Source organism: Andrographis paniculata, unplaced genomic scaffold (genome assembly GCF_009805555.1).
Source record: "Andrographis paniculata isolate CXL003 unplaced genomic scaffold, ASM980555v1 Contig71END, whole genome shotgun sequence".
Classification (NCBI taxonomy): Eukaryota; Viridiplantae; Streptophyta; class Magnoliopsida; order Lamiales; family Acanthaceae; genus Andrographis; species Andrographis paniculata.
The window spans coordinates 5,505,843-5,527,608 of record NW_026137608.1 but is presented as its reverse complement, the minus strand read 5'-3'; the positions used below and the strand labels follow the sequence as shown (position 1 = coordinate 5,527,608).

The 21,766-nt window shown below is 28.1% G+C and overlaps 3 protein-coding genes across 4 annotated transcripts; all 3 read left to right on the top strand.

Annotated features, from left to right (window-relative positions):
- Nucleotides 1-1,790: 1,790 nt before the first annotated feature.
- On the top strand, nt 1,791-6,004 carry LOC127264695 (uncharacterized). Its single transcript, XM_051294196.1, has 7 exons — nt 1,791-2,677; nt 2,741-2,879; nt 2,966-3,040; nt 3,155-3,305; nt 3,374-3,443; nt 4,584-4,649; nt 5,730-6,004. The coding sequence occupies exons 1-7, from the start codon at nt 2,047-2,049 to the stop codon at nt 5,912-5,914; spliced, it is 1,317 nt and encodes a 438-aa protein (XP_051150153.1). The 5' UTR covers nt 1,791-2,046; the 3' UTR covers nt 5,915-6,004.
- An 8,642-nt stretch (nt 6,005-14,646) lies between these two features.
- LOC127264951 (CBL-interacting serine/threonine-protein kinase 6-like) lies at nt 14,647-16,483 on the top strand. The gene has a single exon (XM_051294565.1). It carries the CDS (start codon nt 14,992-14,994, stop codon nt 16,285-16,287), a length of 1,296 nt encoding a protein of 431 aa, XP_051150522.1. The 5' UTR covers nt 14,647-14,991; the 3' UTR covers nt 16,288-16,483.
- A 1,011-nt stretch (nt 16,484-17,494) lies between these two features.
- LOC127264663 (syntaxin-52-like) lies at nt 17,495-21,481 on the top strand. Of its 2 annotated transcripts, none has more exons than XM_051294157.1 (6): nt 17,495-17,741; nt 19,263-19,515; nt 20,150-20,367; nt 20,446-20,546; nt 20,615-20,659; nt 20,772-21,481. In XM_051294157.1, the coding sequence occupies exons 2-6, from the start codon at nt 19,298-19,300 to the stop codon at nt 20,901-20,903; spliced, it is 714 nt and encodes a 237-aa protein (XP_051150114.1). In that variant the 5' UTR covers nt 17,495-17,741; nt 19,263-19,297; the 3' UTR covers nt 20,904-21,481. The 2 variants fall into 2 exon arrangements, with proteins under 2 accessions (XP_051150114.1, XP_051150116.1); XM_051294159.1 differs by having other exon boundaries at nt 19,259-19,515.
- The last annotated feature ends 285 nt before the right edge of the window (nt 21,482-21,766 follow it).

Below are 21,766 nucleotides of genomic sequence, written 5' to 3'. Positions count from 1 at the left end.
AGTACAAATTAAGAAAAAACGATAAAAATACTTCATATCGGTGTCTAAAATTATACAAAGCATTTAAAACAATGATCTTAAATACAAATTGATAGATCAGTGGATAGTAGTATTTATATTTATATCAAACTACTATATAAACATACCTAAATCAATATTTTAGGTATATCAATATTCTGATATACCTAAAAAGATTTCAACACATCCAAACAAACATACCCCTTAAAAAAAAAGAATGTATTATGTAACAAACATTACAAACAAATTTTAATCTATAATTATTTCACTAATACAGTTTTTAAGTACTCGTGCTGACAAAAAAGTTGGGACATTGGGAGTATAGTTTTTTAATTATAGTAAACAATTTAAAAATATTAAATATAATTTATATATTTTAGAGTTACATTTAAATTATAATTTTTTTTTTAAATTATATATATAATTAAAATAGGATTTTAACATTACAATTTACCAAACTCAATGAATACATTTTTAATTATACTAGATATTTAAATTTTTTAAAATATGATTAATAAAAAAAAAATCAATTATGAAAAACATATATTTCAATTAAAAGCATACTTTTGATAGTTTTAAAACACTTAAAATTTTATTACTCCCTCCGGTTTTTAATAATTTATCCATTTTTTCATTTTGGTCCGTCTCATAACAAAATATTCATTTCCTTTTTTTTAAATAATTGTACTATCTACCTAATATTATAAATACCCTTCCAAATTATAATATATTACACAAATGTCATTACGTTTACATCATACAATATTAATAGGGTTAATTTAGTATTTTTACCTTTATTTCTATTTTATCTTAATATTTCTAAAACTCCCTTAAAAAAAAAAAGAAATGGACAATTTTGAATTGAATTTAAGGCTAGAAATCGCCTGCTTCAAATTTAAATTTTATTTTTGTGTATATATATATATCACTTTATTTATGTAACTATTAAATTATTGTCACGAAAATGGTGTTATTTAAATTTATTACGCATAGCGGAAATATACCATGTTGTCCCAATCAAACTTTTATTTCTCAGCTACAAAAGTAGTGCCATTCCGAATTGGTTTGAATCTAAAATATTTTAGTGTGTTTGTTTCGGCATTTTGATTTTGACTTTAGGTTTGAGTTGTTGATTTAATATTTTAAATTAATTTTTTTATATATTATAAATATTAAAAATATATATATATATATTTAATTTGATATTTTTTTATTGAAATTTCAAAAGAATAGTCCATTAGACACTATTGTCAAGTTTTCTTGATGTCCAATGATCTATATATATATATATATATACATATTTTTAAATCAATAAATATTGAAAAAAAAATAGAGATCACGTATTAGTAACAATAATAATAATAATTTGTAAGCTATTACGTATTATTAAAAAATTATTTAAAACGCATTCGAAAAACAACCATCGTCGATATGAATAAATATATAAAATGTCTATAGTTTACAGGATATTAAGTTCGGTCAAGAGTTTATCCAGTGCGCACTTTCGGATAGCTACTGCGAGTTCCCATGTAATCAAAATATATATATATATAATTTCTAGATTTCTTTTCAGCACATCAAATTCGAATTGTAAACACAATTTTCATTATATCAACACGAAATAGACACCTCACTTTGTATCATCATAATCATCTCTTTATTTACTTTTCCCCATTCCTTCAACTACTTAATAATCACACAGAACATACATTATGATGTCACGTGGTTTATGTAATTTGTTTTATCGAGTTTAGTTTGCAGAAATATTAAATTTACTCGGAATTTATCCAATTATAAGTAAAAAAAAAAAAAATCTTAAAAATAGTTTGATTTCAAACTCCCGATGCCTCCGGCATGATGTAATTAACTGGAATACCATGCTTGAGACCAAAGTTAATCCCAACACCCACAAAAGCAGCTACTCTCTCTCTCTCTCTCTCTCTCTCTCTCTCTCTCTCGCTAACTCAATGTATGTATAGATAGAAGTGCAGTCTAGCTTCATCTCAAAGGAACTGTCCTAAAAGCCACATGAGTGGGGCAACAAGAAGAAATGACATTAGTGTTTGTGATGATGAGGCCAGAAGAACAACAACAAGAAGAAGAATAATGAGGACAACAAGTGGAATCAAACACAAGAATTTTCAAGAAACTGGTGCAAGAGCAAAAACTTCTTGCAGTTTGGGGGAGTATGAAGATGATGATCATTCAAGGATCATCAATGGCAGTACAAGAAGATCTGATAATAATAATGATCCAAATGGGATGAGGAAGAAGAACAAGATTGGTAATAAATTGGAGTGCAAGAACCCGACAACCATTCTTTCTTCTAATGGGAATGTGATCAAGAGAAGAGCATCAATGCCAATGGGAATTGGGATTGAAAAACCCCATTCTTATTCTTATTCTTCATTCAAGTTGAGGAAACTGAAATCTTCTGGCCCAATTAGGGATCTTCTTCTTCTTGACCAAATCGAAATCGAAGCCCATTTAAGTGAGGATGTTGAGCCCATTGCCAACCCTTCAGCAGATGGGATTCAAAGTTTTGCAGCATCTTCTAACGAGGTGTGTGTCTATCAAGAAATCAAGAATGGTTATGATGATGAGGCTGAGAATCAAGAAGAGTATGAACCCACAATTACAATCCACCCAAATCAATCAGGTAAGTTTTCATTTCTTGTTGAATTCATAAATATTAGATTACATCATATTTATGACATAACAGGGCATGGAAAGAAGCTTCAAAATCTGATAATGTGGAAAGATCCATCAAAATCAGCACTTGTCTTTGGAATTGGGGCATTTGCATTTGCTGCTGTTTCCTCTTCTTCTTCTTCTTCCCACACTTGGGATTTAAACATTAGGTCAAAATCCCATTTCATATCTATATAAATTTTTGATTAATTTCTGAATCTAATTTTTTATAATGTTCTTGAATCAACAATGGCAGCTTTCTTTCTGTGGTTTCCTACTCAGCCCTTTTGTATCTTGCTGCTGTTTTCCTCTTCAAATCATACATTTCCAGGTAACCAATCAATCAATCATTCATTCTTCTAAAAATCTTTTCTTTCTTTTCTTTTTTTTGTTTTTTTTTTTTCTGTAAAACTTTATACAGAGAATAAATAAATTTTTTCTGCAGGGAAAGTGGTGAGAAGAGACAGAGGTGTTTAAGTGTTGTTGGGGAAGAAGAAGCCATTTGGATAATGAAATTGAGTTTGCCTTATGTGAATGAGGTTCTTCTCCATTTTAGAGCCCTCTTTTCTGGACAAGATCCTGTCATCACCATCAAGGCAATTCCCAATTTCCATTTATTCATTTATATATACATATATATATATATTAATTTATAGTATTGCAGTTGGCTATGGTTTTGTTCGTATTGGCAAGATTTGGAGGATCCATTTGTATTTGGAATATGGCCAAGCTAGGTTTGCTGTCCTAACCTTTGTTCTCTCTTTTTCTAAATCTGTTCATATATGATTCTTGCACATTATGAAATTTTAAACATTTATAAAATAATAAAAAAGTTAAATATTCAATATAATATTTTATAAAAAATAATTATTTAAAAATGTCAGTAGGGACGAAATAATTTATAAGCGTAAGTAACCGGAGCTACAGTTTACAGATGCAATTTTAGAGAAAAAAAAAATTATTGATATAAAATTTTGAATTAAAAATAATTATTTAATTTGATATTTTGAATAAAAAATAATTTTTAATATAATATAATAAATATTATTTCATATGTTATTTGCTTAAAATTAATAATAATAATAAAATCATGATGAAGATATCACAAGTAGTGAACACACATAAAAACTTAGGTGTCAATTAAATAAGATACAGTATTCTCGTGAATATAGTTGTATTTATTTTATTGAAAGTGACACGTAAGCTTCGTGGATTATACGCACTTCAAAGAGACGTCCGAATATAGGGTGTGTTTGTTTGAAGGATTTTGGTGGATTTCTACTATTCATCTAATTTTTTTTTCATAAATATTAAATCAAACACCTATTTTTCATTTTTTATATTATATTAAAAATCAATTTTACATTCAAAACATCACATCAAACCCTATTTATATTACATCATACAACTATTCAAATTCAAAATTTTTACTATTCAAATCCCAACTCAAAATCCAAACCCCAAACAAGCACACCCTAAGGGTGTATAGAAGGCCATTAATAGAAGGCCATATACCCAATATTTTTTTGTGGCATATATTTATATTAATATAGTATATAATATATATTTTATTTATTTGTAAAAAATTAATAATTCACAAAAATATATATATTAATTTGTATATTATCGATATAATTTTTATATTTAATATAAAAAGGAATTGATAAATCCAATAGTTGACTTTATATGGTGATTGTTTAGATAAGAGGTTTTTGGAGGTTTTTGGGAATTTGGAAATTTGAAAAAAAAAAAATTAGTATTTGATTTGATGTTTTGTAAAAAAAAAATTATTTGATACAATATTTTTTAAAAAATTAATAGTATCAGAAGAAGTGAAAGTGTGTTGTGTAAACCTAGCGTATTTATGGTGGCAGGATTTGTTGGAATATTTACAGTGCCAAAAGCCTACTCAGTCTACTCGCCTCACTTAATTTCATTCGGTAATACTTCTAATTTACCCTTTCTATTTTTTTTGTCTTTTACTTGTATTTTTATTTATTATGTTTTTTAAAAATATATATATTTATATAATCAAATTAAAAATACTTTGTTTGATATAATACGTTTTAAAATTTAATAGTAGCAAAAATAAAAGAAAACACGTGTACAAAAAAACAATCTTTTAAAAGAAAAATTAGTCACTCCATTTTAAAATCCTTAATTATCTCTCATTCGTATTTTTATTTTATTTTTATATGATCATTGGAATAATATTAAATAAAGAATATATATATATATATTTATTTCATTGTAAATTATAGGGTCCAAAAATAAAATGAAAACCAGACACACCCCAATCAATATCAAGGGTAAATTAATATTGGGCTTAAATTATTTTTGGGCTTATTTATTATGGGCCTTAAATATACACATACCAACTTTATTTTATTTGTTATATATATATATATATATATACACAACAAAATGTTGCTAACAAAAATGTGTTGGGTTTGGTTTGGGTTTCAAACTTAAATCAATATTACTATTCACTCACACGGTTTTATGTAATTTATTTTTTTTATAAAATATTACATCATATACTCCCTCTGTCATCCAATTGGGTGCTCGTTTAATCGAGCACGGGTTTTAAGAAAAATATGTAATAATAGAATTTTTTTTTTTTTAAAGAAAAATAGTATTTTTTTTACTAAAAAATGGGAATAAATTTAGATGACAACCAAAAAAGAAAAGTGAGAATAGATTTAAATGACGGAAAGAGTACTATTTAAATTAAAATTTAAATCAAATATACAATTTCAAATCAAAATCAAACAAACTTATACTCCTATTCATATAAGAGTATATTTACTAAATGTCTTATAAAAGTAGTATATATGTCGTAAAATGAAATAGTATCATATTAGTAATTTTAGTGAAGCGTAGGTATATTTTATTTTTGTGGGAAGACTATATCGACTAAATTAAGAATTTGATATATTGGTTAGGGATAGAGAAAAAGTAATATAGATACAGTGAAGACGACGATGTATAATTTTTGTTTATTTCAATTTATTTGTAAGGTATATATTGGGTCAAAAAAATCATGGATGTTTGGAAGTCATGTCGTCACAAGAAAGCCATTGGAGTCTTGGCATTGAGTGTTATTTGGAATGTATGCTCGACCATTGTTCGAATTTGGACATTGTTCGTACTATTTGTTGCATTCAAATGTTATCAACGGTCTTTCTTCTCGCAATCTACGTAATACAAGTGTTGGTTGTACATTGTTGGATCAATGGTAGAATGTACATAACAATATTTCAATTTGGTTGAAAATATTTGTGTGAATATTTATGTGAATATTACAATTTTAAATTTTAATTTTTTTTTTTTTTCTTGGGGTTGATTTAATCTGATTAGATGTGTTATTTTACACATATAAGAATTAGAAATTGGTAGTTATTGTTATGATATAGGTGTGTGTTATCAATGGAATTTTTTTTAGGATTTATTGAGAATTTGTATGGTACTATTTTAAAGATTTTTATGAATTTGTTTTCTTAGATTTTTTTTTTTTAATATATAATATTAATATTATATAACAATATATTATTTCATTTTATAAAATAGAAAATCCAACCCACTAAAATAAATAAATAAAATAAAATAAAATTACCATATAAATGTACTCAAAATATTTCAATTAATTGACCATTTATATGTAATTCAAAGGGTATAATCATATAAGATTTGGAGTATACTTTCAGATAATTAAAAAGATAATTTATTTTATATAAACAATGGTTTATGTGCTGATAAATCTCAATCATTGAAAGTTGTATACATATTTATTTATTAGATAGATCATAGATGGAGAAAATAAAATAGAATAATTTAAAGAAATTTGATTGTGAAAAATTTGACGTCTTTAATTATTATTTCATTATATAAAATTATTGTGGGTTCTTTATTTTAAAACAAAAAGTGGTATTTGTTTATTTGCAATCATGAAATGTTTTGAAACTTTTAGTAGCTTTATTTATCATCTTAATGTATTATTGATTAAGGTATAATGTTAATAATATTATGAAAGATACAATAATACAAATTAGTTTGTGTTAGACATATACATGCTTTATATAAATAAATAGGTTGTGGATCCGAGTGTAGATACAATCAAATCAGTATAACGCTGATTTGATCATGTCATCATATCACATAAATATAATCAGTATATATTATATACTATCATAACATATTTATGATGCAGTATATGTTATGTAATAACTATATTTTATAACCCTGTGTTATGCAAAAATATATATTGTATGCTTTGATGGTATACGTTGTTTGAGTCAAATAAGCACAGCACCTAATCCGCGCCCAAATAAATAAGGTATGTATAAATATGAATTTCCTAAATGCTAGTCGTCAACCGTTATTGATGAATAATATACTGCTGATAAGATTTTAATATATATTTTATTTTCATCAAAATGTATTAATTTTATATATTACAAAAATGTTGTTATTTATATTAAATTTAATTATATATCACAAAATAAATAGGTGTAAAATTATCTTTTTCTTTTTTTGTTTTACTATATACAAATATAATACTAATAAAAAATAATAATTACATTGATATGAAACATATTGAATATACTTTTCATGAAAAACTATAGTATAATACGTCAATGAATTCGATGGATTTATTCTTTTTTAAAAACCATTCTCAATATAAAAATATATATATTCATAATTTTTAATTTTTTTATAAAAAAACTAATTATCTATCATGCATGATTTTAAAAATAATAAATAAATTATTTATTCAAATAATTTCATAAATTTCCAAAATTTCTTTCATATTTTCCAATAAAACTAACTTTTAAAAAAAAATCACATAAATTAAATATATACAAGCATAGACAAGTCAATGACAAACAACAAACATTATCAACCAACCCTTTTATCAAGATAATATTCTTTACTATAATAATTCATTCAAAAAGTAATCTTATTTTTATTTTTATTTTTCTTGGAACAAAATGATAATAATATTATCAATAAACTATACAAGATTCCTTCTATTTTGTCATGACTATAACAAAATTGTTTCTTGATTTGATGTAAATAATTATTAATGTAATATCTTCAAAATTAATAAAAAAATAATAATAAATAAAAGGTGTGAGACCAAAATCTAAATAACACACTACCACTCATATTGATATTAGTTTAAGTATGTTTATTTGTATTTTAAGGTCACTACAACAAAAAATTATTTTTGTAACATAATTTTGTTTGTCTCTAAATTTACTTTTTCCGTTATTAATGACATTAGAAACGGAATTATAAATGGAATTACGTTAGCTATGTGAACATTATGAACGGAATTTCGTTACAAATATATTATTTTCTTTTTGTACTGGTTTAATTTGGATGGATTCGATGATAGTAAATAAATTTTTATTGCGGTATTTGATTTAATAGTTTTAATAGAAAATAATAATAATATATATATATATATTACTATAACATTTGTTATATGGTTTGTTCTTTGAATAATTATTTTAATTTTCCGATGAAAATATGTTATTTGTCTTTTTCTAACAAGAATATTATTTTATTTTATAAAATATCTAAAAGGATTGAAATTATTTCACCTAAATATTATATTCTTTAAAATATATACTATCACAAATTTTAATATTTACTAACAAAAATTCTAAAATAAGCAAAACACTAAAAGAATAAATCTCAAAGTTTAAGAGGGTGTTTATTTTTAGCTTATTAAATAGTTTTTAACCGTCCGATAACTATTTTTAATATTTGATAAATTAAAATTTTTAAAAAGTTTATCGAGTTTTAAAAACTAATTTTATACCCTAGCCTTTCATAACAATGTTTTGGTTTTATTTCTTTTTATCCATAATTTATCTTTATATATTAATCTCTTGTTCACACATATATATTAATATATTTTTATTATACTATTATTTATTAGTTATGTTAATATATTTTATTTCATTAAGTTATCATATGTTTATAAATTTAAAATAATTGAAATAATAATTATTTATATTTAAAATAATTAATTTTGTTAAAATAAATGCAAAATAGAAAATGTTAATATTATTAATTTATTTATAAATTTTTTATTAAAAATACTTTCTTTTATTAACCTCAAAAATTGTTTCGAAATCAATTCTAAAACTACAAAATATATATATATATATATAATATAAAATTAATTAATTTTGTTTCGGATTTTTCAAACTATATTAAATATATATTTTATTATTGTGAAAAGTTTCAAAATTTTGAACTTATTTTAAATAGTTTAAAAAATTTCAAACCCCTATTAATTTCAAAAAATTTCAAACCTATATTACTTTCAGAAATTCCGAAACTAAATTGTCTTCGAGACTTACCCAAACCATATAATATAAAAATATATATATAGCTTTATAATAAATTAGGATCCTACAGTTTTACTTTTACATCATTTACCGCAAGTCAAATAATAATAATAATAATAATAATAATAATAATAATAATAATAATAATAATAATAATAATAAATCTAGTATTAGCTTAATTATAATAAATAATCATATGTTTTATAATTAAATGATTGCACCGACGTAAAACGTGCAACCCCACTAATTTAATAATAATAATAATAATAATAATAATACTTGATCATTTACAAACATGATTGATCCGTCCGTATTCGTACGTCCGTCCGTCCTATTATGTCCAGTCTTCATTGTAATAATAACAATAATTTATTACTAAAATTTTGATCGTACGACGGTTAGATAAAAATATACGAATATTTATACTTTCTCAGTCCTAAAACTATAGTTTTAATTGAATTGAGCATAAGATTTAAGTAATATTGGTATTATATTGATAGTTATTAAAAAGTATAGATAAAAGACATTTTTGTCCCTGTAGGTGTATTAGTGTAAAAAGTAGTGGCAATTGTCTAATAAAAATGAAAAAATAAGGATAATTTTATGGTGATATGATTATTTATGAAAATAAGACTATTATTTTGGGACGGACAAAAATGATAAACAAAACTATTGTATTGAGACGGATGAAGTATATTTTAATTTGAAAGGAGTAGAAATTAATTGTGTTTGGATTGAGTTTCAAATTCAAATCAATAGTTTCGGGGATTATGGCTAAAAACCTAATGTTATTATTTTTTAATAAAATATTATTTAAATAAAAAATTAAATCAAAATTCTCAATCGAATAAAAATCAAACAAACTCTTTGTATTTTTATTTATTTATTTTTCTATTTGTAAATTTTCTTCTTTTATCCTTTATTATAAAAAAATATTAATAATACCAAAATTATCTTAAAGACAAACATGCTAGTTTAAGCAAGGAGGGTCTTAATGATAGTTTGAATTGTGATCTTTTAAAAAATATAATAATAATTCTAAGGATCTCGTTTATTTTTTATGCGATCTTTGAATATTAATTATTATGTCAATACGTAGTAAAAATTAAGAAAAAACTACAAAATATCTACATTAGTGTCTTATAATATTAATCGAATGACATTTGTACAAAAAAAACTATACAAATATAAGGATATTTTTAATATTAAATACAATGACGCAAAAGGTCAATGTGATCCTTAGAAGCGGACGGAAGGAATATATTTTTATAAAAATAATTTATGATGATTGCAATATTAAAAGATAAAATAAAATAAAATAAAAAATTGAAAAAGAACACATCCATTTATATAATATGTCATATCTTGACGGGTTTTTAATGTTTATCGGTATTTGGAATGAAGATGAGTCGAATATACTACTATAGCTAGGGTTTAGTTATATCCGACATTTTTTCTTACGTATGTATGAGATTATCGCATCATGGGGAGATGAATTAATTAGGTTGTAATATCTCAACATGGTATGTTTGTGAATGCATTCCATGTGGGAAGATCGCGTAAAGAAGAAGTTATATCAGTGTTGTAGTTCCCGGAAAATCTCCAAGAACGATACATATGTGTAGTATATTTATCGGACATCTATCCGTTTTGTAAGATATACAACTAACTAGTTGCCATACTTAGTTTGTTAGTTACAAACTCTATGTATGTGTATGGTTTTTCGAAAGCTTTTCGAAACGAAAATTCAATTTATTTAGATCTTTTGTTGGTAGCAGAAAATAGAGCAATATATTATTATTATTATTAAAAATAATAATTTTTATTTGAATAATAATTTGAAACATAATAAAAAATATATATATAATATGTTTTTATAAAAAATCTAAAGAAAAACTAAAATCAAATACACAAAAGAGTATAATTTTCAAAATATTTTAACAACAATTTTAATTTATCTTTAATTGAATATATTACACTATCTTCGTCCCAAATCAAATGACTATTTGGAGTTTTGTACGTAGATTAAGAAATAATAATATTTTATGAGTTAGTAAAAGTGTGTAAGGATTTTAAATATTTTTGTCATTTCACTTTATGTATAAATAATTGTATATGTAATGATATAATGATATTTTATTATTAGTGTATGATTATTTTTTCTAAATCAGAAAGAAAATGATTTGAAGTGAAAATTAAAAACGGTAAAAAAATATATTTTGAATTAGAACAGAATGAGTATTGTTTATTTTACATCATCGACAAATCATTATACGCTCAAAAATCATTAAAAGTAGTCTCATAAGGGATGACCTGGTGGTGTAGAAGCAGGACTTATGACTTCAAGGTCATAAGTTCAAACCCCCGTCTCAGGTCACCTGTGCACTTTCGGTTTCCATCATTAAATATTTTTATTTTTATTTTTCAAATTTTCAAAATTTTTTTAATATGCTATTTAAACGAAGTTTATCCTTTATTAATTTTTGTTTCTTTTTCATAATATTTATGATTGCTTATTTCTTACTCAATTAATTTTGTTTTTCATTAAAAATACATACTTTATATTTTTTATTTATATTGTTAATAAAAATGTATGATTTATTAAAATATTATAGTTAACATTTACTTATATTTTATATATTGAAATTTAAATTTGGAAAATTTTGAACCACACCACAACCAACATATCTTAACATGAGCGTAGCAGCTGATGCGAAATTATTGAAGAACGTGACCAGAAACTGGGTAACACCTAGGGAAGGTTCAATTTTCCTAAATTAGAAATTATCATTGCAAATTAAATAAATTTATTTCTGCCTAACTCTCTCTACACATAACATGCCATTGCCAGCAGCGGATATTTTTAAATAGGAAAAATATTATTTTTGGATCTAATATAACCAAAATTCTTCAATTGTGGTCCCAATATAAAAATCTTATCAATTTTGATTCTAATATAAACAAAACTCATCATTTTTTGTCATAATATAAATTTTTTTTATCAATTTTAGTTCAAATATAACCAAAACTTATCATTTTTTGTCCCAATATAATCAAACGTTATTTTTTTTTGTTCCAATATAATTAAACCTTAACTTTTTTTTATCTCACATCGTCAAAAAATCGACGGAAAATGCTGACGTGAAAATAAATCAAACCTTATATTTATATTTGAAAAAATTGCACAATCTTGCAGCATTTTCCATCGGTTTGTTGACGGTCCAAAAAAAATAAGATTTGATTATATTGAGACAAAAAATGATGAATTTTGTTACATTGGGAATAAAATTGATAAAAAAAATTTATATTTGGACAAAAAATGATAAGTTTTGGTTATATTGAAATCAAAATTGATAAGATTTTTATATGAGACCAAAATTGATAAATTTTGATTATATTAGAACCAAAAATAATTTTTTCCCTTTTAAATAATTATCTACACACAAAATACATTTTAATTTGGAATAAAAAAAAATAAAATTAATTGTGTGTCCAAATAAACACCATCTCATAAATATAGACACACGTTTTATTTAGTATTTGATAAGATTTATTTTTAAATAAAATAAATATTTTAACGTACTATTTTAAAATATTAATATTGATTAATAGTACTAAAAATTTAAAGTATATGTCAAAAGTGCTTAAATTTTATTTGTCACAAGATTCAATTTCATTCAATTGTGCTGACGTGTCCCGATTATTGTCATTTTGTCGTACATTGAATTGGATTGCTTAATTAGCCTAATAGGACATAATTAATCTGTCGCTTTCTAAATTAAAATAAAGCACGTAATTGAATCCAATTTTCTGACTAGACTCGATAAAGTTTAAGATATTAGTCTACTTCCTCACCCTTCTCAATACAATTGTATTATTTATTATTTTTGTCTATTTTAAAATAATAATATTATTTTTATAAATAATTATATCATTGTAAAACTACTCTTATTCTTTCATTATTATTACACAATTATCACTATTTTTTACATTAATACACTTACAAGGACAAAAAAATATTTTATCTATATTTTTTATCCACTGTGTCAAACACAACTAAGACTATAGTTCTCGAACTGAAGAAATATAATATACATCTTATTTGTAATTTGTATATATATTTTTATACTACTATGCATCAATAATAACATTTTAAAAATATTAATTTAAATATATATTTCATAAATATTACTCCATTTGTCCCTTATAAGTATATTTGTAGACAAGTGAATTTAAAATAAATATAATTAGTAGATAATTAAAAATATATTAGTAAAAATAATTATTTTTATTTTATTTAATTTAAATTAAAAAAATTAAATTAAAAAAATTAAAATAAAATTAAAATATGTAATAATTATTTTTTTTTTTAAAAAAATGAGATAAGATATGGAAAGGACTGACAATATGATCACAATAGATACGAGGGAATGAGTATTATAGTACTCCTTCCATCCCACCTACTATGTCCACATTGTTGTTTCCGTCCGTCTCACATCCCATTTCACTTTCTTTTTTGGAGAATAATTATACACTTTAATTTTATTTTAATTTTTCTAATTTATTTTTTTTAAATTTTAATTAAACTAATTAGTTATCTTAAATCTTAATTTATAATTATTTATATTATAAAATAATTATTTTTACTAATACATTCTTAATTATCTACTAATTATACTTATCATAAATTCTCGTATTTGACCCAGACATCCAACATAGGACGGAGTATTAAATTATCTTCCGTCCACCGCCAATCTATCCATTTTTTTATTTTAGTATGTCATCGCAAATGTATCAAATTTTTTTTTTTAAAGTAAATATACATTCCACTAAAATAGAAAATTACTCCATCCTTTATATAATATTACACAAATGCTATTAAATAACCACTTAATATCATAAATGTTAAGGAGTATAATACTCTTTATATATATCAATTGTACCATATAGTACTAAAATCTACGTGCAAAGAATAAACGGATAGATACGTGGTAGACGAAGGGAGTATTAAAATTTTTACTATTAGTTTTAGAATTTCTCTATATATATTTACGTAATGAATCTACTCTAGTAAAAGGGGAGGAGCTACTTCATCCAGTTCTACATAATGAGCAATTACTTCATCCGTCCTATATAATTTTTTTTTTTTTTTTTCGTTCATTTTATATAGTTATTTTTTTTAAAAAAAAATATAATTATATACATTAATCACATTTTTTATTTTAAATTTTAAATTTTTTTAATTTTAATTAAATTATTTAATTATTTTAATTTTAATTTATAATTAATTTTATTAATATATTTTTTAATTATATTTTATCTAAATTGTAGCATCTATTATATGGGACAAATGGAGTAATATAGAAAAGAAAATGAAAATTTTAGAATAGTTTTCTTATTACCAGGGCACCCAGACGCAGTAAACATGGCGGTTTCAGTTTTGGTAATAAAATCACGACACGTGTCCGATAAGACCAAAGTACACTCGCAGCCGTCGGATTGAAATTGGGGGCGGGGATGGTGGAATGGCATATACACCCCAAAATCGGATATGTATATAAACCCTCCTCTGCGGAGTGATGGAACCAAACGTAACTGTGTAACTTTCGCTGTTCAATTCCCTACGAATCGATGTTCCCTTTTTTTGATTTGATTTGATTTGATTTGACGACGAGAGCGGAGAGGACCCCCGCCAGGGAATGCAGAAAGATGATCGGAACGCCGGATTCTAACCGTCGTTCGGGCGGCGGGAGGATAAAAAAGCCACGCGGTCGCCGCCGCGATTGCCACCGGAAGCACGTGGAGGACGGGTGAAATCGGCGGTGTTTCCGATTGCAGTCGGCGCGTAAGTTTGCTCCTCCTTCTTCATTAGCTTTAGAGAGATCTGAGACGAACGGATTTGAAATTTTGTTAATCGATGGGGGTGAGATCTGAAGAGAAAAAGTGTGGAGGCGTGTTGCACGGGAAGTATGAATTTGGGCGGTTATTAGGTTATGGAACTTTCGCGAAGGTTTACCTTGCGAGGAATGTACGGACGGGGAGGAACTCGGCGATGAAGGTTGTTGATAAGGAGAAGGTGATCCGCGCGGGGATGATGGAGCAGATGAAGCGCGAGATCTCGGTGATGCGGATGGTGCACCATCCGAACGTCGTCGAGCTCCACGAGGTTATGGCGAGCAAGTCGAAGATCTATCTCGCCATGGAATTCGTCCGCGGCGGGGAGCTGTTCGCCAGAGCTTCCAGAGGACCGATGCGCGAGGATTCTGCGCGGAACTACTTCCAGCAGTTGATCTCCGCCGTCGATTTCTGCCACAGCCGCGGTGTTTACCACCGCGATCTGAAGCCGGAGAATCTGCTGCTCGATGTGGAAGGTAATTTGAAAGTTGCGGATTTCGGTTTGAGTGCGCTCTCCGATCATCTCCGGCAGGACGGACTGCTGCACACGGCGTGCGGAACGCCGGCGTACGTCGCGCCGGAGGTGATCGGGAGGAAAGGCTACGACGGCGCGAAGGCCGACGTGTGGTCCTGCGGCGTAATTCTGTTCGTTCTTCTCGCCGGATATTTACCTTTTCACGACACTAACGTCATTTCCATGTACCGGAAGATCCACCGCGGCGATTTCAAGTGTCCGCCGTGGCTCTCGCCGGAGTCGCGGCGGTTGATCACCAGAATGCTGGATCCTAATCCGAGCACGCGGATAAGCACAGAGCAAATCATGGATTCGTCGTGGTTCAACAAATCGGCGCCGAGGAAGAAGACGATGGCGACGGCGAAGGAATATCCGCCGGAGTTCGAAAGCAACGAAACGGAAACGCTAAATGCCTTCCACATCATCTCATTATCCGAAGGATTTGATCTCTCGCCGCTGTTCGAGGAGAAGAAGATGGAGCGAGAGGAGCTCCGATTTGCGACGACGATGCCGGCGAACAGTGTGGTTTCGAAGATCGAGGAGGTCGCGAAGACGAAGGACTTCGCCGTGAAGAAGACGGAAACTTGCGTGAGGTTAGTTAGGGCGGAGAGTGGGAGGAAAGAGAGGTTGGAAATTGCGGTGGATATCTTCACGGTGGCGCCGTCGTTTCTGGTGGTGGAGGTGAAGATTTGCGTCGGCGACACGGTGGAGTACAGCCAGTTCTGCCGGAAACATCTCCGGCCGGCGCTTAAAGACGTTGTATGGAGCTCGGCGACGGCGGGGGGAGTTGAATCGGAAAATTGACGGCGGCGAGATATTTTCGTAATTTTGATATTTAATATTGTTTGTAATTTTATATTAATATTGTTTAGAAATTTTGTAATAAAATTCTTGGTTATGTAATGTGTGCCTTCTGGGAGTGCGTAGCATGGGGAAATAGCAAGGAAAATTAAATATTTATTTAATTATTTTATATAATTGTATCTTTTAATTTGACCAAGTTGCCACTTCATTTGCATAACAAAATCCCTTTCCCACCTCTCTATGGAAGGCTGAGGTCGTTGGTTTTGTATTTTGGTTTAATTTTTTTAAAAAAAAAATTTATTTTATATAAAATATAAAAAATTAAGCCGATATTAAATGCTCTGCATAATATAACATGATTTTTTTATTATTATATTATAAGAATGTGCTTATTAGATGTCTAGTTTATTTAACATAATAAGCACATTCTTATATATATTTTTTATCGGATAAGGGAGGATTTAGTGGTAGAGGCTGAAAGGAAGGTGCGGAGAAGGGCTTGCCTTGGCCTAACTATTGCTATTTTGTAAATAAATATACTACTTGATAGGCTCTAAGATCTTATTTATTATTTGTATTTTACTTTTTAATATTAATTAAGAAAAAATTATAAAAATATTTTTAAAAAATTTGTATAAAAAATTATACGTATATTTTTAATGTTAATAAGGTGACCATAGAGGCGGACGGACGGAGTTATATTCTTTTTTGTTCAAAATAATTATATTATTATTATTTTTATTAAACTTATACATTATTTATTGTAAATAATTTTATTTATTTACTATCATTATTTTAAAAAATAATAATTAATTTCTTATTTTTTTTTACATAATTTATTATTTTATTATTAATTTTTTAATAATATTTTTTATAATACTCCTATTTTATTTATTTTAATTATTTCATTATTGTATTAAAATATTATTTATTAGTCTGCCGAATATTATGACATAAGGTGGAGATTGGGTGCTGATTTTAAAATTAGATTAATTATATCATAAATAAATAAGTTAATAATAATTATTTTTTTAATACAGACTTGGGATCCAGATCCAAACTCTTAACAGCAATAGGCCGTAAAGATTTTTTGGGCCTTAAAATAATTAAAGCCCACTTAATTTTTCATTATAAAATATTAATAGGTCTGATTAATATATATATATATATATAATATTATAAATATATTGTCTGTGTTAGAAAGGAATTGACTTGACCCCATATTCGGCAGAGACGATACACAAAGACAAACTTGCGCGTCGAGTCATCCGCACAATTCGACGTGTTTTCTCAACAAAGCATCGCCGCGCTGAAGCCGATTCTTTCGCCTTAATTTCTCTGTCGCCGTCGCCGTCGCCGGTGCGCCATTCTGTTGCATCTCCTTTTTGAACCGTTTATTGTTGCGAAACCTTTCAATTCTGAGAGAGGTTGCTGTTAATTCATCATTCTTCAAGGTAAGCATATGTATATCTCTTATTTGGAATTGATGATTTTGATGATTCTCCTGCATAAACTAGCGTATGTGGATTAATTGTTGCTTTTATGGAAGTAGTCGATTTGTCGACCTTGTAGCTACTTCAGTAAAGTCCATGGCGACTTGTACTGGAAAGCTGTGATTCGTTTGTGATTTTGGTAGAAGCTATTGTTATTTGAGGATCAATGAATCAGAGGTGGTGTTTAGGGATAGAATTAGGGAATCGATCAATTCGACTTTTGTTTCGTGTTGTAGTGCTTCTTTTCAACCGTGGGTTTTTGCTTCAGACTCTTCGAATTGAGTTCGATATGAAAATAGGTTGTAGAGTGATTCATTGGCTGATTTTGTTTTTATCTAGAAACCTAGCTGGAATGGTACTTAATTATTATCAAATAGAGCCATAAATATGGTAAAGAAATTTAATATTTTATTTCAGGAGAATTTGTGTTAATGCTCATAACTTATCTTCCCAAAATGATTGGGTGGAATGATCTATAAATAATTCCGTTCTTGAGCTATTCATTATGCTCTGTTTTAGTTATCAGTCATCAGTAAATTGTTGTGTAAGCAGTTGGAACCACAAGTACTTAGCTGGTTTGATTGATTAGAGAATGCTATTAATGAAATTCTGCAAAAAAATTGAGGTTGAGAAACCATGGTTAAATGATTAGGTATGTTCTTTAGAGGTTGATTATGTGGTTGTTTTCTTTCTGAATTCGTATCCTCGGAATTTATGGGATGCTTGGGGTTGGAAAGATGAACTATAAAGAGAGATTTAGGGATTTGGACAGAGGAAGAGAGATTTCCAATTGTATGATTTGCCTATGATATATGATTTATATTTTCCAACATAAGGTCTGATCTTCCATGACATGTAAATTAGTTAGTTGGGTAACCTTTAGGCATTGATCACAATTCACACAGTCACAAATCGGGTGGGAAGCCTAAGGATAGTCTTCTTGACAGGAGACATGCATCAGTATGATTTAAACATATAGTATTGTCTAATGAACCGACAACTAATAAATGTATAGTAATAAGTCTTTCTTTTAAATATTGGTGAAGACTGTACTGGTTGTGCGAATATGTGTCGGAGACACTTAAAATTATAGTGCTTGGTTGTTTGATTTTCTTTAGGGTTGGTTTTGCTTTACACACACACTACATTTTGTTGTTGCTTTAGGATTTATTTAATTATGTTTCACTGAATAAGATTATACAATTCGTATAAATGTGTTCTGACCTGTATTTATATAACTCGGAATACCATAAGGTTTAGCCATTTATGTACAGGAATGCGCAACAATTCTTCATTGAAATCCATAATCTCTTCGATTGTTTTATTATTCTTTTCAAATTCTGTGTTTTCCACTATTTCCTCAACATTCGGTGAGCAGAACACTTTGTTGAAGATGATACATAACATCGTTGATCACTTAACTAATTACCAGGAGTTTTAAGATTCAAATCTAGTTTTATTGAATGTTATTATGACAGCCAGGGCCCAGCACTACTTAATTATCAGAGGTAGCAACTATGGTAGACTCTGGAGATGTGTGGATGAGGGAATACAATGAAGCTGTCAAACTTTCTGATGATATAAGCAACATGATGTCAGAAAGGAGTTCACTGCCTGCAACAAGTTCTGAATCTCAGCGATCTACATCCACCTTGAGGAGGAAAATCACCATTTTAGGAACCAGACTGGATAATCTTGAGTTTCGTCTATCCAAACCTTCTGGAAAGCCGTCTCTGTAAGTTTGCTCGTTGAGCTTGATGTTAATAAACCTAATAAATTGTTTAGGTTGTATTGTTTCGAACTCTTTGATGATGATACCCTGCTATTCATTTCCAAAGTTTGTTTTATGTCAATTCATCTGGCTCATCTTGCTAACACGTGTGCGTTGAGGTGATGCATTATTTACGGTCAATCTGAAGATTCTTATGATCTTAAGCCTAAGATTTTTCATCCATTCTACTTCTGCTTCATTATTATAAAATGACCCAAGATTCTTTCTTATTATGCATTTTCTTGTTCAGTACAAAATCGTAGCATATAGTTTTTGCTAACAGTTTTTCACAGCCCTTTTCTTTCCTTTGTTTCGTATATTGTCTCAATGAATATGCAAAGCTTCTTTTTCCCGACTTAAAAAAGAACAGATGCTCAATTGTCGATCTCCCTAAGATGCCGGGTTGTTGGCTTGATTGCTTTCTCTATGTTCTAGATTTGAATATTTGTAATCGATCATAATACTAGAGAATGGCAACTTAGGTGTAGTGTTGTACTTATTTATATGATACTAACTGTTATTAGCGATTTGGTGATCCGCTCCAAGTTTTGGCATTATGTATTATGCACTTCTTGACCGTGCTTGGTCTAGCTTGCAGGACACCGAAAAACCTGAAATATAGAGAGGACTTGGTTGCAGATTTGAGATCCACAGTAAAGCAGATGGCTTCTGAGTTGAACGCGTCGAACTTGGGAAACAGAGACAGGTTACTCAGTCCTGATGTGGCGACAGAAAGTAAACCTGACGATGCTAGGAACAGAGCAGCTGGCCTTGACAATGTCGAAATATTCGGTCTACAACGGCAAATCATGAAAGGCTCGTGCTTTTATTCGAATTTAAAACTTTTGATCTTATATCTTCGATCCTGACGCCGAATTTAAAATTTTCCCACAGAACAAGACGAGGATTTCGACAAATTGCAGGATACGGTGATGAAAACCAAAGACATTGCTCTGGCTATCAACGAAGAACTCGATCTGCACACAAGACTAATTGTGAGTTCCCATTTCGCATAATATAACCTAAAATCAAGTCTTTAATTCACGTTTGTTCAATATTGCAGTTTGATCTCGACGAAGGAGTTGAGGTCACCGGCTCTAAGCTACAGGTGAAGGTCCATTTACTTATATATATATATATATTTTTCCGACTACTATTCTTACTCCATTAATCTATCTACCAACACTTTGATTCGTTTGTTTTGCAATGAAAACAAACAGCAAGCGAAGAGAAAGCTGGCCATATTGAACAAACGGATGAAGGGCGGGTGCTCTTGCGCGTCGTTGCTTTTATCCGTCGTCGCCATCGTGGTGTTGATTGTGGTGGCGTATATGCTGATCAAATATTTGTGAAGCATGAAATTGGCGCCATAGTTGCTATGGAGGTAAGTAACGGTTGTTATGTTTGATCGAATCCAGCTTATAAAAAATGTTTAGTTATGCTCAAAGTAAATATGCACACGATGGATCACTATTTTTGTTTTTCACTTTTATGGTGCGTTTGAATTCAAGTTGTGTTATTAACATCACATCACATGGTCGAGAGTAGAGATGGGATCAATGCGTGATTGATTTATATATATATATATATATGTATGATTATTATTTATTTATCAATTAATGAGATTGATTGTTAGGGCTTAGGGTCACTAATTTTGTTATTATTAATTATTAATATAATTATTGACCAAAGTGGTTTTTGTCGGGTAGCAGGAGTAGGGCAGTAGTAGCAGACCAGCAGTAGGAGGTAGGTAGGTAGATAGGTAGGTGCCTTAGCTCAGCTGTGACTTTATTTTTATTATTATTATGTTCTTAGTTCTATTGAAAAATTGTTATTTTTTATTTTTGTCTATCCCAAAATAAGATTACCATTTAATTTAATAATTGTACTACTTATCTAACATAATAAATATAATTTTTAACTTACAATATATTACAATTATTTTATTATTATATTATATTAATAAGGGTATTTTTGTCATTTTTATTATAATTTAATATAATACTAATATTAAAAAATCTACGTGAAAATAACAGACGTCGCTCTTTCACCGGGACGGAAGGGGTATTATTATTATTTTTTTAATGAAGTGAAATTTGCAATCGCTATCCGAAAATATACATTGGACAAACTTCCAACCGAACTTAATTTCCTCCGCAAACTAGGCCCTGCAAATTGTGTATTACTCCTTTCGTCCCATTTACCATGTCTGTTT